At 37.5% G+C, this 14,243-nt stretch overlaps 1 protein-coding gene across 8 annotated transcripts in view; it reads right to left on the reverse strand.

The window, feature by feature from the left end:
• The window catches only part of LOC145660522 (putative methyltransferase DDB_G0268948), a 61,585-nt gene that overhangs the window by 7,974 nt on the left and 39,368 nt on the right, over positions 1 to 14,243 (reverse strand). For all 8 annotated transcript variants that reach the window (XR_014126820.1, XR_014126822.1, XR_014126821.1 and 5 more), the window contains one exon: positions 4,645 to 4,785. Coding sequence is in view for 5 of the 8 variants with exons in the window: in XM_081725700.1 (XP_081581826.1) it covers positions 4,645 to 4,785 (141 nt within the window). In the remaining 3 variants the exon portion in view is untranslated. The remainder of the gene's footprint in view (positions 1 to 4,644; positions 4,786 to 14,243) is intronic.

The following is a 14,243-nucleotide window of genomic DNA, read 5'->3' on the forward strand; positions in this document are numbered from 1 at the left end:
CAGTTCCTTCTTAGCCAATGTTCCAACCAGTTTTTCTTCTTTCCATTTACATCTAAAATTGTTTTTTTCTCCTCTGTCATTTCTAACATACTCTCATTCGTTTTCCGCTCGACCCAGCTAATCCTCTCCATTCTCCTCCACATCCACAGTGTATCCCATACAGCACAATACGTCACACGAAACATTTTGCGAGTCTTTTTTCTCAACTCTTTATCCAAAGATCCACAAAATAGACTTTTCTTCCTCCTAAATGTTTCTTTTGCCATTCCTATCCTTGCTTTTATTTCACATTTGCACTTCATATCATCACTAATAGTACTACCCAGGTATCGAAAAATAGTCACTTGTTCTATTTTCTCCCCTCCTACTTCTATGTTTGACAGCGACTGCTTCTTTCCAATCTACATCCAATCGCATCTCTTGTGCCCTTACCTCTCCTAAACCAGAACTGATACTTCACAACTTTTTATGTGTTCTCCCATACAACTTCTGTTCAGTATTCGAAGCATAATTTTTGCTGCATTCGACTAATAGTTTTATAGTATTTACATTTTTCTTGGTTTGATTTCGTAACTATTGATATTATGATCGTCTTCAGGAAATCTTCTAGGCACTCTTCTGTTTCATATATATTCATTGCAAGGATGGAACAATTTTTTCTTGTCTTTTTCTCCCATATTTTTAATGAGTTCAATTGGGTATATTATCTATCCCAGTTACGCTTCCATTCCTAATTTTGGATATAGCTTTTTCAAACTCATCCCGAAGAATACTAAGCCCTTCATCATCCCGGTGTACTTCATTTTCTACTTCAACATCTAGGCCACACGGTCTATCCGTACTCTTATATAGTTCTCAACATATTCTTTCTATCTTCCTAAGACTTCAAGTCCCTCGGTGACTACCTTCCAATTTCTATTATCACCGTAATGCCCCCTTGCTTTATTCGAAGTCCCATAGATTTCACCTCCTTGTACAATTCTTCATATACCCTAACTTTCTCATTCTTCTGTCCTCACATTTTCTCTCGTAAAACTCTTTTCGTGCTCTGTCTGTTTCCCTTCATAACTCGTTTTTTTTTTCCGTACATCTTCCTGCTCTCGTCTGTATCAATCTATTTTCACGCCTTTCTTTTCCTCATTTTCTGCATCTGTTCTGTAATCCATGGTTTCTTACAAGGTAAAGTCACGAAGTGGCTCCGCTGAGATTCGAACGAGACAATTGTGTTTGCATTTGATATGTTAATCCCAAAGTTATACGTGCCACCGGGCGGGATATCGTGAGTTACAACATATTTTGTAATGTAATGTAATGTAATGTAATGTAATGTAAAAAAAAAAATCATTTGTTTCGAAACGATTAGGTAAATGGAAAATTCGGTGAGGCACGCTTTTTGGGGTAAAAAAGTTTGCTCCAGAGTCCGAGACGGGGTCCAACTTAAAAGTTCCAAATAGCAAGGCGGATTAAGTAGCACATCGTTTGAAAGCTGTTGTGAAATGAAAGAAAAATGGAGCAAGTCTGGACTCTACGATAATCCTGTGCAAAATGGTTGCGGGTCAAAGTGTAAAAAGAAACTTAATTGAAAAGTCTATGGTCACCTTGAATTCAAGATGGCCGCTGAAAACCTGTGTCATTCATAACAGTACAAATCAAAATCTCTATTTTTCTCTATTACGTATTTAGAAACAATAGGAAGGCTAAAGAACAATTGGAATTTCATTCACTTCAACTATTATTTCATTCCGTAACAACACATATATGTTTTGTTCCGAATTACATTCGTCACGGTTCTCCCGATATCACTAACGTGAATATAACGAATATGCGATGAACACACAACTCTGACTTCCTATTCATATTGCTAAACAAAAGCTGAATACCTTAGGGACTTTTCTAATTTTATCATACGTAGTTCATACATAAAGGACTTGCTGCACCAGTCAGGTTGGGGGCTCTGTTGTAACGTATTCGTTATGGTTACATTTGTATGCCATTCGTTGGTTTGATCACATTTTTTTCAAGCAATACCAAATATATATATATATATATATCTAGGGGCCGCGGTGGCTCAGTGGTAGAGCGTTCACCTCTGGTGCTTGGGGTCCCGGGTTCGATCCCAGCCCCCGCCAAGTGAACTTTGTGGTGGACAAACACCGTGTGCGTGGGTTTTCTCGGGGTTCTCCCGTTTCCTCCCACTTTCTTCATTCCACCATTTCATTCATTACTCATCATCACCGTCTCCTTTAGCCTAACCGGCATAACCGTGGGACGTAAAACTTAAAGATAAAGATATCTATCTATCTATATATATATATAAGTTCATTTCCAAGATTGACGAACAGTACCAAACCACGTGTAAATCATTTCAGTACATCGAGCTGCGTCAAACTTCGTTAGTTTTGTCACAATATTCCAAGAAATAGAAGATTTATATGCAAACCAGGAGGCGTCATTTAGGGGGACAGGGAAGGACAATTGCCCCCCTGAGTTTGAGATTTATATAGATTTTATCAATAAAATAGTAGTAAATCAATGAAAAACGCGAAATTTTACTTATATCAAAGGGTCTTGCCTCCCCCTCAAGCAGAAGTTGAAATGACGCTCTTGATGCAAACTCATTTTTCACGCTGGTAGCCATACTGAATTACAGATCATACGTTTATGATATTTTGTGGATATCTAATATTGACCATATACGTAAATACCACATTTCGCTTCTCCAGCTCCAGTGGTTTGAACTGGATATGTGGAAGATACATAGTGCGGCATTTTGAACTCAAGATGTCACGTTTTTGAACATTTCGTATCTTTTCGTCACCTACTGATCAACATTCATGCCAAATTTGGTTCTCCTAGCTTCTGCAGTTTGGTATTACCATCCTTTCGACATAGGTTTTAAGCGGCTATCTTTAATTGAAAATGGCCATAATTTTTCAATTAAGCTTTTTTTAGACTTTGACCCGCCGCCATTTTGCACAGGGCTGTCGTAGAGAGTCGAGACTTGTTCCATTTTCTTTCATTTCATAACAGCTTTCAAATGATGTGCTACTTAATCCCCCTTGCTATTTGAAACTTTTCAGTTGGACCCCGTCTGGGACCCTGGGGCAAACCTTTTTACCCCAAAAAGTGTGCCTTGAAAATGATGGGATACGTGTTCGCTAAGTTTTCCATTTTGGAACAAAGGACTCGGTTCAAACTATTCTGCCAGGTAATATTTTCAAGCGTTTACATTACAAACTATGTTGTAACTCACGATATCCCGCCCGGTAGCACGTATAACTTTGGGATTCGTCTAGTTATAACATATCAAATGCAAACACAATTGTCTCATTCGGATCTCAGCGGAGACACTTCGCGACCCTCCCTTGTTATTCGCTTTGTGTTCGCGGTTATTTACTACTTCTTCTGCAGCCTACGGTATGCAAAATTTAATATACTCCCAACGTCTGTTACTACCTGCACTTATTATTTCTTTGTATGAAGATTTCCATGCATATCTTCTTTTGTGCTGATTGAATCAAGTATTCCAAGTTACTAATGAATTCTGCCTGCAGAAATTGACCAGCCCCTCTCGCTTTTTTTATTTCTTTCGCCTAAACCATATTTGCCTATGACATTGCTTTCCTAACCTTGTCCCAGAACTGCATTACAATTTCCCATTGCAATTACGCATGCGACCTTCTTCTCCCTGTTTATAATTATTTCTTCTATTTTCTCGGGGGGCTCAGTGGTAGAGTACTTACCTCTGATGCGTGGGGTCCCTGGTTCGATCCTCGGCCAGGTAAGTTTGTGGTAAACAACATTGTGTCCGTGGGTTTTTTGGGGTATTCCCGTTTCATTCCACATTCTCATTCCACCAATTCTTCCATCATTATTCACTTGCCTTAATCATTGTCTCCTTTAACCTAAAGGGCAGTAACTGTGGGATGTTATACTGAAAGATTTCATTTTCTTCTATTTTTTCATGATTTTCCTGTATTTCTTCAGTTGTACAGGAAAAGAGAGGTCTGTATGTATGGCTGTATCACCACTATATCTTTTTTTTTCCCTTTAAGTCTTAATATCATAACTCTTGTCATCAATAAATTCTACTTTCAGTACCTTCTCTTTCAAGCGCTTATCAAGAATTAATCCTACACCATTATGACCGTCCTTTTCATTACCTAAGCAATATATTCTATATCCTTTGCTTCTCAACTCCCCGTTACCTTCCTGGACAATCAATAATCAGTTTGCCATATATTCCTATCGGAGTAATTATAGATAGCATCCTTACTTGCTAAGACTACCCACAGTGCTGTTGAGATTAGCGGGTTAGTATAATATTCAGGATACAAAATATTAATCTGTCTATGAGACAACGCTAAAATGAATCTAAGTGACTTCCTATTCCATACACATAAAGACATAAATATTTTCTATTTTCACATATTCATTCATTTTAAAGTATACTTATTTTAATTTGAGGTCAAAAGCTATATTTAAGCGTAGGTTTGGTAAAATATAACTTGTTTACGGAGTGTACATTGTGACATTGCTATTGGTTTTCAGTTGTCGTAATACTGAATTAGACCAATATTTACTTTACTTAGTTGGTATACATCTTTTATATTATAAATATTAAGAAAGAAAGAAAAAACTCACTCTTTTTCAAACTGTGAAGATAACTTTCGAGCTTCATCTTCACCATGAAGGTTCTTGTATTTCTGGAAAGCTGACCAACTAGTCATGTAACCCACTAGATCAGCTACAGTAGAAACCTCTTCGGTAGAAATCGCATCCACTCTGAAGAAAAGAACAATAATTGTTTATACAAAATTAAATTACTACCAATTAGATTAGATTACAGTGCAATAACATCTTAATACAATGTATATTCGCAATTAGGAACACCATTATAGATATTCAATAACAACGAAGTACTAAGAAGTTGTAATACCTATATATATATATATATATATATATATACTATGTGATCAAAAGTATCTGGACACCCCCAAAACATACGTTTTTTTTCATATTAGGTGCATTGTGCTGCCACCTACTGCCAGGTACTCATTATCAGCGACCTCAGTACTCATTAGACATCGTGAGAAAGCAGAATGGGGCGCTGCGCAGAACTCACGGGCTTCGAACATGGTCAGGTGATTGGGTGTTACTTTTGTCAGAAATTTGTGCGCGAATTTTCCACACTCCTAAACATCCCTAGGTCCACTGTGTCTGATGTGATAGTGAAGTGGAAACGTGAAGGGACACGTACAGCACAAAAGCGTACAGGTCGACCTCGTCTGTTGACTGACAGAGACCGTCGACAGTTGAAGAGGGTCGTACAGTGTAATAGGTAGACATCTATCCAGACCATCACACAGGAATTCCAAACTGCATCAGAATCCACTCCAAGTACTATGACAGTTAGGCGTGAGGCGAGAAAACTTGGATTTCATGGTCGAGCGGCTGCTCATAAGCCACACATCACGCAGGTAAATGCCAAACGACGCCTCGCTTGGTGTAACGAGCGTAAACATTGGACGATTGAACAGTGGAAAAACGTTGTGTAAAGTGACGAATCACGGTACACAATGTGGCGATCCGATGGCAGGATGTGGGTATGGCGAATGCCCGGTGAACGTTATCTGTCAGCATGTGTAGTGCCAACAGTAAAATTCGGAGGTGGTTGTGTTATGGTGTGGTCGTACTTTTCTTGGAGGGTGCTTGCACCCCCTGTTGTTCTGCGTGGCACTCTCACAGCGCAGGCCTACATTGATGTTTTAAGCACCTTCTTGCTTCCCACTGTTGAAGAGCAATTCGGAGATGGCGATTGCATCTTTCAACACGATCGAGCACCTGTTCATACTGCACGACCTGTGGAGGAGTGGTTACACGACCATAACATCCCTGTAATGGACTGGCCTGCATAGAGTCCTGACTTGAATCCTATAGAACACCTTTGGGATGCTTTGGAACGCCGACTTCGTGCCGGGCCTCAGCGACCTACATCGATACCTCTAATCAGTTCAGCACTCCGTGAAGAATAGGCTATCATTCCCCAAGAAACCTTCCAGCACCTGATTGAAAGTATGCCTGCGAGAGTGGAAGCTGTCATCAAGGCTAAGGGTGGGTCAACACCATATTGAATTCCAGCAGTACTGATGGACGGCGCTACGAACTTGTAAGTCATTTTCAGCCAGGTGTCCAGATACTTTTGATCACATAGTAATGACACGTCAGCTACTTTTAAATAATGTATATAGAGTAATCATAACAATATACATTACTAGAAAAAATACTACAGTATGTTCATCCAATTCATTCAACTTTCTAAGTTTTGAATCCATTATGAATTCATGAATTCAATACATCAGCTTCCACTGAACACACATACACCAAAATCGGATTCGCTCTTTTGCTGTCTATAGGGTAAGAAACTTTCATCTGAACTGATTAAACAGTGACAAATATTTTATGTAGATACTTTTCGAAAACTAGGATATCAGTTATTAAAAACAAATTCATTAATAATTGTTCATTCTAGATGTGTTTCTTTTATTCTTTTTTACAAATATACACGTTCTAATTTTGTAGTTAACTACCTCTTGTTAATGAGCTACAAGTGTTTCCCTCGGAGCAAAAGATGTTTTTAGAAAATCTTAAGGGAATTCATGTCTCAAAACCTCCGCTACATTTCGACAAGCCGTCAGGTGCCAATAGTTGACAATTGAAATGGTTAGCTTTAACCTTGAGTGTTTCCCGGAATTACTAAAGCTCCCCACTGTTGAAAGAAGCCGATATAGCTATTGGTTTTACCAAAACAGGGTAAATAAATACGTACAACATTTCCTGAATACCTGTACGCGCTTTTTCTTATTCACATCTTCCTTCAACACCCCTTTATCAGGATAATGTTCTGGCCATTGACCTCCAAGAAAAAATAGTGGAAATCTATACTTCTTTATCTCGAGTCACAAATACAGTACATCTGCCTCTCATATGGCAATACGAAAGAGTTAAGAAAAATAACAAAACGGTATTTTGCGTGGCCAAGATACGTAGGTAAACTTATCATTATCATCATAGAGTAACATTGCTTCAAAGTGGCCAACTTCCAAGATAGACAGGTGGCCAACTTACAGAGTAATAAGTAACGAATGTATTATGAGAAAATGCAGGTTCAAGACGAACAAGGCCAAGATAAGCAGGTGGCCAAGTTGACAGATTTTACTGTATATATACTGTTTCAAAAAGAATATACGTATTACGAAGAATTATTTTGTCCAAATTATCGATCGCTGCGCCTCGGCTCGAATATTGGAGAAACGAATACATAGTCTAGTTTATATTAATAGCCGCTAGATGTCATTTGTCTTCTGTTTTGCTTGGTAACCGCCATATGTTTAAAATGGCTACTCCGCAGCAGAAATCATTTTGTGTTCTCAAGTTTGCGAAGTGCAATTCCGTGATTACAGTGCAAAGACGTTTCAGGTTGAGGTACCAAATTGATCCTCCGAATGGTGGAACATTCGCAGATGGTATCGACAGTTTGTAGATACAGGATGTGTATGTAAAGGAAATAGCCCTGGACGCCCTCGTATTCCTGAAGAAAATGTTGCACGAATTCAAACTGCTTTCCAACGTAGTCCTTGAAAATCAACTCATCGTGCCAGTCAGGATTTACAAGTGCCGACAACAACAATTTGGCGTGTTTTGAGACGTCAGTTGGTTATGAAGCCATATAAGTTACAGCTGTTACAAGCTCTGCGTCCTTATGACAAACGCAAACGTGTGGCATTTTGTAACGAGATTCTGGATGCTATTGACAATGATAACACTTTTGCACAACGCATCGTGTTCAGTGATGAAGCGACTTTCCGTGTTAATGGTCAGGTAAACAAACAAAATGTTCGAATTTGGGGCCTACAGAACCCACATGCAGTCATTGAACATGTACGAGATTGGCCCAAAGTCAATGTGTTTTGTGCGATATCCCGATCATCTGTTTACGGCCCATTCTTCTTTAATGGAAACACAGTTAACAGTCAGCAGTATCTCGCTATGTTACAAAACTGGTTGTATCCGAGGCTGCACGAAGACAACTTCATTTTTCAACAAGACGGGGTACCCCCTCACTCGAGTCGCCAAGTGCGTGAATATCTGAATGAAACTCTACCGAACCGTTGGATTGGTCGTCACGGAGCTGGCGACTTAGCATGTCTCAGCTGGCCTCCACGGTCACCAGATTTGAAACCTGTGACTTCTTCCTGTGGGGTTTGTTACGTTTAGTCGAAAAATAAAAATATGTAAAATGTTTGTTAATAAAATCTCCGTTTTAAAATAGCAATAGTTTCGTGAGATACTCGTAATTGAGTGACCTTGGTGGTGCCTGTGGTGAAGTGCGCGAGCTTTCCGCTCTGTGTCGCTAGTTGTCGCTGCAGCCAGCTGCCTGCTGCTTAACTAGCGGACGGGGCAATTTAACATAGGTACTGCTTGAGTGAAGTTCGTAAACTTGATAGTGGGAATTGTGAAATGGAGGTGTTAATATTTGAAGTTGATACGACAGGAACCAGTGGATTTTGGCTGCAAGGAGACCAAATGAATGTCTAACCACTAAAAAGGCTCTGTAAAGGAAACAGGTTTGGAGACAGAAAAAAAAAGGGAAATGAAAATGAATGAAACAGTTTCTGGTTTGTATGTTAGTTATTCTTATTTGCATTAGAAACTTCCATTTCACTTTTCTTATTGTCTTGTTTGGAAAAGGAAATAAGGAAAAGGAAAATAAATGAAAGAAACTTGGATTCTGTCAACTTACGTAACCATTAAATGCCTTGGTTAAGCTATTTGAATAAACCCCTTTTGGATTTTGCTTTTAACTATAAATTAAGTTTCAGTAGCTAACCCTAGTTATTCGTATTGGGTAGAGAATTTCAATATCATTTAAAGTTTCGATAAGCAGTGCTTTATTGCGTTTAAAGTGGGGATTTTATATCTAAAAATTCTAGTGTCAAACAAATCTTGGAAAAAAAAAAAGGTTAATGTGTGTTACTTTCTCATTGGATGTTGTATCTGATAGTTAATTTAGTCCACTGCCAGACTTTCTTTATTACTTTTCGTTCAAGTTATTTGTTCCAAATTTCACAAAATAAAGTTTGTTAGTTGTTATCTCAAATTGGGATTTCCAGTAATTTGAAACTGATGCGAACCTATTCTACCCTTCTATCGTAACTATCGCGCTCACTCGATGTGTGGACGTTAATTGTCGGTGCTGGTTGTTTTATTTTCGGGAATTATTTTGCAGTAAAGAAATTTAATGCTATTTATATTCCTAGTGGGTAAAACAGCTAGAACTGAGAATTGGCGGATACATGGAATTATATATGTGTATTTCATTACGCAACACATATATAATTTAAATAAGGTACCTATGTTAAATTGCCAGTGCAAAAATAATTGAAGGGTTTTCATGAATAGGGTTTCTCTCTTTGAAAGTTTCTGTATAGCAGAGTTTCTGTGGAAGGATTTCCTGCTTAATGCTTTATTGGCAATTTGTTTATTGCAATTGGTACTGTTTGTATATAGACGTTAATGTGTTCGTACCTCTTGCATTGTTTATGGCAGGTTGCTAAATGCGTAAAACTGATAGTTATGGAAGTCGCATGCTAATGTGGGAGGAAACTTTATGGAAGTATATTACAGAAACATAATAGGTATAAAATTCCCAATTTATATTGTAGTGTTTATATGTATATATGTAATTCCTCTCTCCCCGTTATATTGTTTTGTATTTAAGAGTAATATGGCGCAGTTTAATGATATAAGGGCTGGTTTTGTACACGATAATGATCAATCTAGCTCTAGTGGCGATGAGTTTGTGGGGTATCAATATGAAAATCCTTTATTTGAAAATGACCTGAGCGGAAGACAAATTCCTAATTATAATAGTGCTTCTCCTAATATGGGAAGGGGAGCCTCCAATGTGAGAGGGGGTGGTCGGGCCGAAATGGTACCTCCACTAACCCGTCAATTTCAATTCAATTTCTCAAGGCATGCTTCGGATAGCATGTATAAAGTCTTAATGGAGGAAATTAATAGTTTACCAGTAATTGATGGAGGAAATACAGACTTGACTTTCAAGTTTTTGCTTCGTTTAGATAGTTTTCTCAGGGGACGGGATTTCCCGTTGGATTTGGTGCTAATCGCTTGTCTTTCTCGAACAAAAGGGGAAATTCAGGAGATGGTACAATCTCTGATTGGAAGTTCCCTCTCATGGGAGACTGTTTGTAGGCGAATAATGTTGCGTTTCATCTCTACTATTGCTAGAACTCAATATATGAAGTTATATTTTTACACTACTATGAGTGAAGAGGAAACACTATATGACTTTATTGATTCTAAATTATCTATAATTAAGGTTTTGGATATGAGTTTTGATGAGCATACTATTTGTAGTCTAATTGTAAATATGGTTACTCCTCGAACGCATGAATTTTTAGTTGAGCACGGATTTCCTAACACCTTTGAAAACTTGTTAACTTTAGCTGCTAGGTATGATGCCTTGTTCCGATATAAAAGGGATTATTATAAGTTAAGTAAACGAACCTTAGGGGACAAACAAAAACAGGTCACTACACAAAATATGTCACCTAATATGTTGAAGGCTCGTGGCATGCGTAGCTCAATGGTTCAGGTACCGAAACAAAAATGTTATATTAATCATCCTAGTGTTCACCAGTTAGGTTATGAAGACGACTCAATTAGTGGAATGCAAATGAGGGAGAATATTCAGGCTACAAAAGTAAATAGATCTTTGGGTAATAATACACAAAAATGTAAATGTCCTCATTCAGATTTAGATAAATTCAATAGAGTAGGGGTGTTCAATCTCAATCACGGTCTAATGTGAAAATAAATGAATTTGGGGAATTTACTGAATCAAGTATAGCTCATACACCTGATAAAAGATTAATGAATTTAATTTTGGTGTTAATTTATATAAAAGGCGAAGCTGTACCTTGTGTAATAGACACTGGCAGTAGTAACAATTTCATTAGTCAGCGATATTATCAACATCTAAGTAGTATGTGTCGTATAAAAAGTGAGAATGTGAACTTACGAACTATGGGTCTTGGAAATACTCAGATTCTCGTAAAACAGAGTGTTCGTATTTACTTCCGCATGGGACGTCAGCAGTTTTGTGAACTGTTTTATATCATCGAGTCGGACGACTTTGATATTCTTTTGGGTAACAGTTTTCATACAAAGTATAGTGCTGTTATAGACTTACCAAATAACTTATATAGAGTACAAAATCGAAGATTAAGCGTACCTATACAAGATGCCTCCCAGTTGTCGGCAGAAACTGTGCGCTCTTCCCTTTATACTTCTAGGGGAGAGGATCGTGGAAGGCAACCACCATGCAACCTAGGTTCGCTGGAAACATCTTCTACTCCTAGTACTTCTGCGAGTTTTCAACAACAGCATGGATTGCCGGAAGCTGGTGCATCCACGTCACATGGAGCTGTTCCAAAAGAACCAGACCCAGAGTTGGAGTTTTGCTATGATCATTCGGTTCTTCATCCAGAGAGGATTACCGAGGAAAATTTACAAGGTAATTATAAGGTTTCGCCTGAACTTTTACAAATAGATCCTAGTTTACAGAAATATGTTGATAAAATTTTAAATAACTATCAAGATGTGATATCGGATAAAATCGGTAGAGTCAAGAACTTTGAATATAAAATAGAGGTAACTGATAATACTCCCATTAGACAACAACCTTATCATCTCCCTACCTTTAAACAAAAAGAATTAGAACAATATATTGAACAACTTGAGAAAGATGATGTTGTAGAGAGGGTAGACTTTCCACCTTTTACTTCCCCATGCTTTCTTGTAAAAAACTCAGATAAAAGTAGTCGTTTGGTCGTAGCGTATGGAGAAATGAATAAGCGGGTGATTTGTAATAATTTTCCGTCTCCTAACATGGAGAACGTTATATCAAGTATTTCTAATCACTCAATATTTAGTAAACTGGATCTCCGATCCTCTTTTTTTCAGTTGACCTTGACGAAAGACAGTCGTCCTTATACTGCCTTTGTCACAAAAAATAAAATTTATCAATTTAAGGTTTGCCCGATGGGTTTTCTAAATAGTCCATTTGTGTTAAGTAATTTAATGAATAAGGTACTTGATGGGTTAATTGGAAAGAATTTGGAAATATTCTATGATGATATTCTATTGTTTAGCTCTAATGTCGAAGATCATAAGAAATTGTTAGAGGATGTTCTCTCCCGTTTAAGAAAATGGGGTATAACAATTTCCCCTAAGAAAACATTTTTGTTTCAACAATCTATAAAGTACTTAGGGTTTCGTTTTGAAAAAGGAACTATGTGTATTGACTCCGACAGAATTAAGGTAATTCAGGATATTCCAAAACCTAAAAATCGAAAAGGAGTGAATAAAATATGCTCATTTTTTGCATTTTACTCTAAATTTGTAAGAAATTATTCTGAATTGATAGCTCCTCTACAGGAATTACGATCTCCTAAACGAGTATTTAAGTGGACCAAAGATCATGATATTGCACTTCAAAGATTGAAGGATGAATTTTGTTCTCATGTAATTTTGAAAGTTCCTGATATGAACTCAAGCTTTATTGTCCATTCGGATAGTAGTTTGCGTCATTATTCGGGAGTTTTGAGTCAATATGATGAAAATGGTAATTTGAGACCTGTTGCTATGTTCTCTAAAGCAATTCCCCCTACAGATTGGAGTAAAAATGTCTATGAGTTGGAACTTAAAGCCCTCACTCTTTGCTTAGAACGATTTGAATATTATCTATTCAATCCATTTGTTGTATACAGCGATAGTAAAAGCCTCTCTTGGCTTCTTACAAATCATAAAAGACAACGTCGGTATGGAACTCTTCTGGAGAAACTTGCACGTTTTAGGTTTAGAATAGTCCATATCCGCACTAAGGTAAATTGTATAGCTGATTTTCTCAGCCGTGTTGGCAATCATTTGGAATTTTATACGAAAGACGCAGATACTGTTGAAGTTGTCAAAGATCATGGTAAAAGTGTAAATGTGTCTTTTGTAAATTTTTGGAAGTATCCTGATTTCAGTATATCCTTGAAAGAACATCAAAGGAAAGATCCAGAGCTTCAAGAGATTATAACCAAACTCGAAAGTAAGCAGGAGGTAAGAGGTTACAAATTACAAAATAACATCTTGCTAAAACGAACAAAAGGTAAATCTGGTCAAGGTTTTAGAGCTGTCGTACCTTCTTCTTTAATTAATAGCATTCTAGAGTATGCTCATAATTCTTTAGTACCGGGAGGTCATATGGGAATTAAGAAAACGATACAAAAGGTTGCTTCTCGCTTTACATGGTCAACAATGTATTCAGATATAAAGAACTATGTGAATATTTGTGAAATATGTCAGAAATGTAAAGATAAAACTAAGAAACCTATGGGAAATTACTATACTAGAAATGTTAAGCATCCGAATTACATTTGGCACATTGACGTAGCTGGGCGTCTTCCCAATAGTTCGGGATATGAGTTTATTTTGATTGTAACAGATTCTTTCAGTAGATTTGTGTTTTTAGAACCTTTGAGACAATTAAATTCTAAGACTATTTGTACTAAATTATTAGATCTTTGTCTGAGATTTGGATTTCCAGGTTCTGTCTTGCACGACGGCGCGACATATTTTGTATCAGAGTACTTTTCTCAATTTTTGTACTCTTATGGTATTCAGGATGTAAAATTATCCCCTTATAACCCGTCGCCGAATAAGGCGGAAAGAACCATAAGGTCGGTGAAGAATTTAATTCGTGCATACGTTGATAAATCACAAAGAAAATGGGCCCAATTGTTATCTAAAATCGCGTTCACCGACCTTATTGGTAAAGGAAATTTGGTAATGTACAAATAATTTTTATTTTTCTCCTCTTGTTTTGTTTAATAGTATTGTTTGCCTTCTACAGGGGAGGGGGAAATTAATGTGTTACGTTTAGTCGAAAAATAAAAATATGTAAAATGTTTGTTAATAAAATCTCCGTTTTAAAATAGCAATAGTTTCGTGAGATACTCGTAATTGAGTGACCTTGGTGGTGCCTGTGGTGAAGTGCGCGAGCTTTCCGCTCTGTGTCGCTAGTTGTCGCTGCAGCCAGCTGCCTGCTGCTTAACTAGCGGACGGGGCAATTTAACATAGGTACTGCTTGAGTGAAGTTCGTAAACTTGATA

The sequence above is a fragment of the Thermobia domestica genome, chromosome 9, assembly GCF_964235325.1.
Source record: "Thermobia domestica chromosome 9, izTheDome1.hap1.1, whole genome shotgun sequence".
NCBI classification, from domain to species: domain Eukaryota; kingdom Metazoa; phylum Arthropoda; class Insecta; order Zygentoma; family Lepismatidae; genus Thermobia; species Thermobia domestica.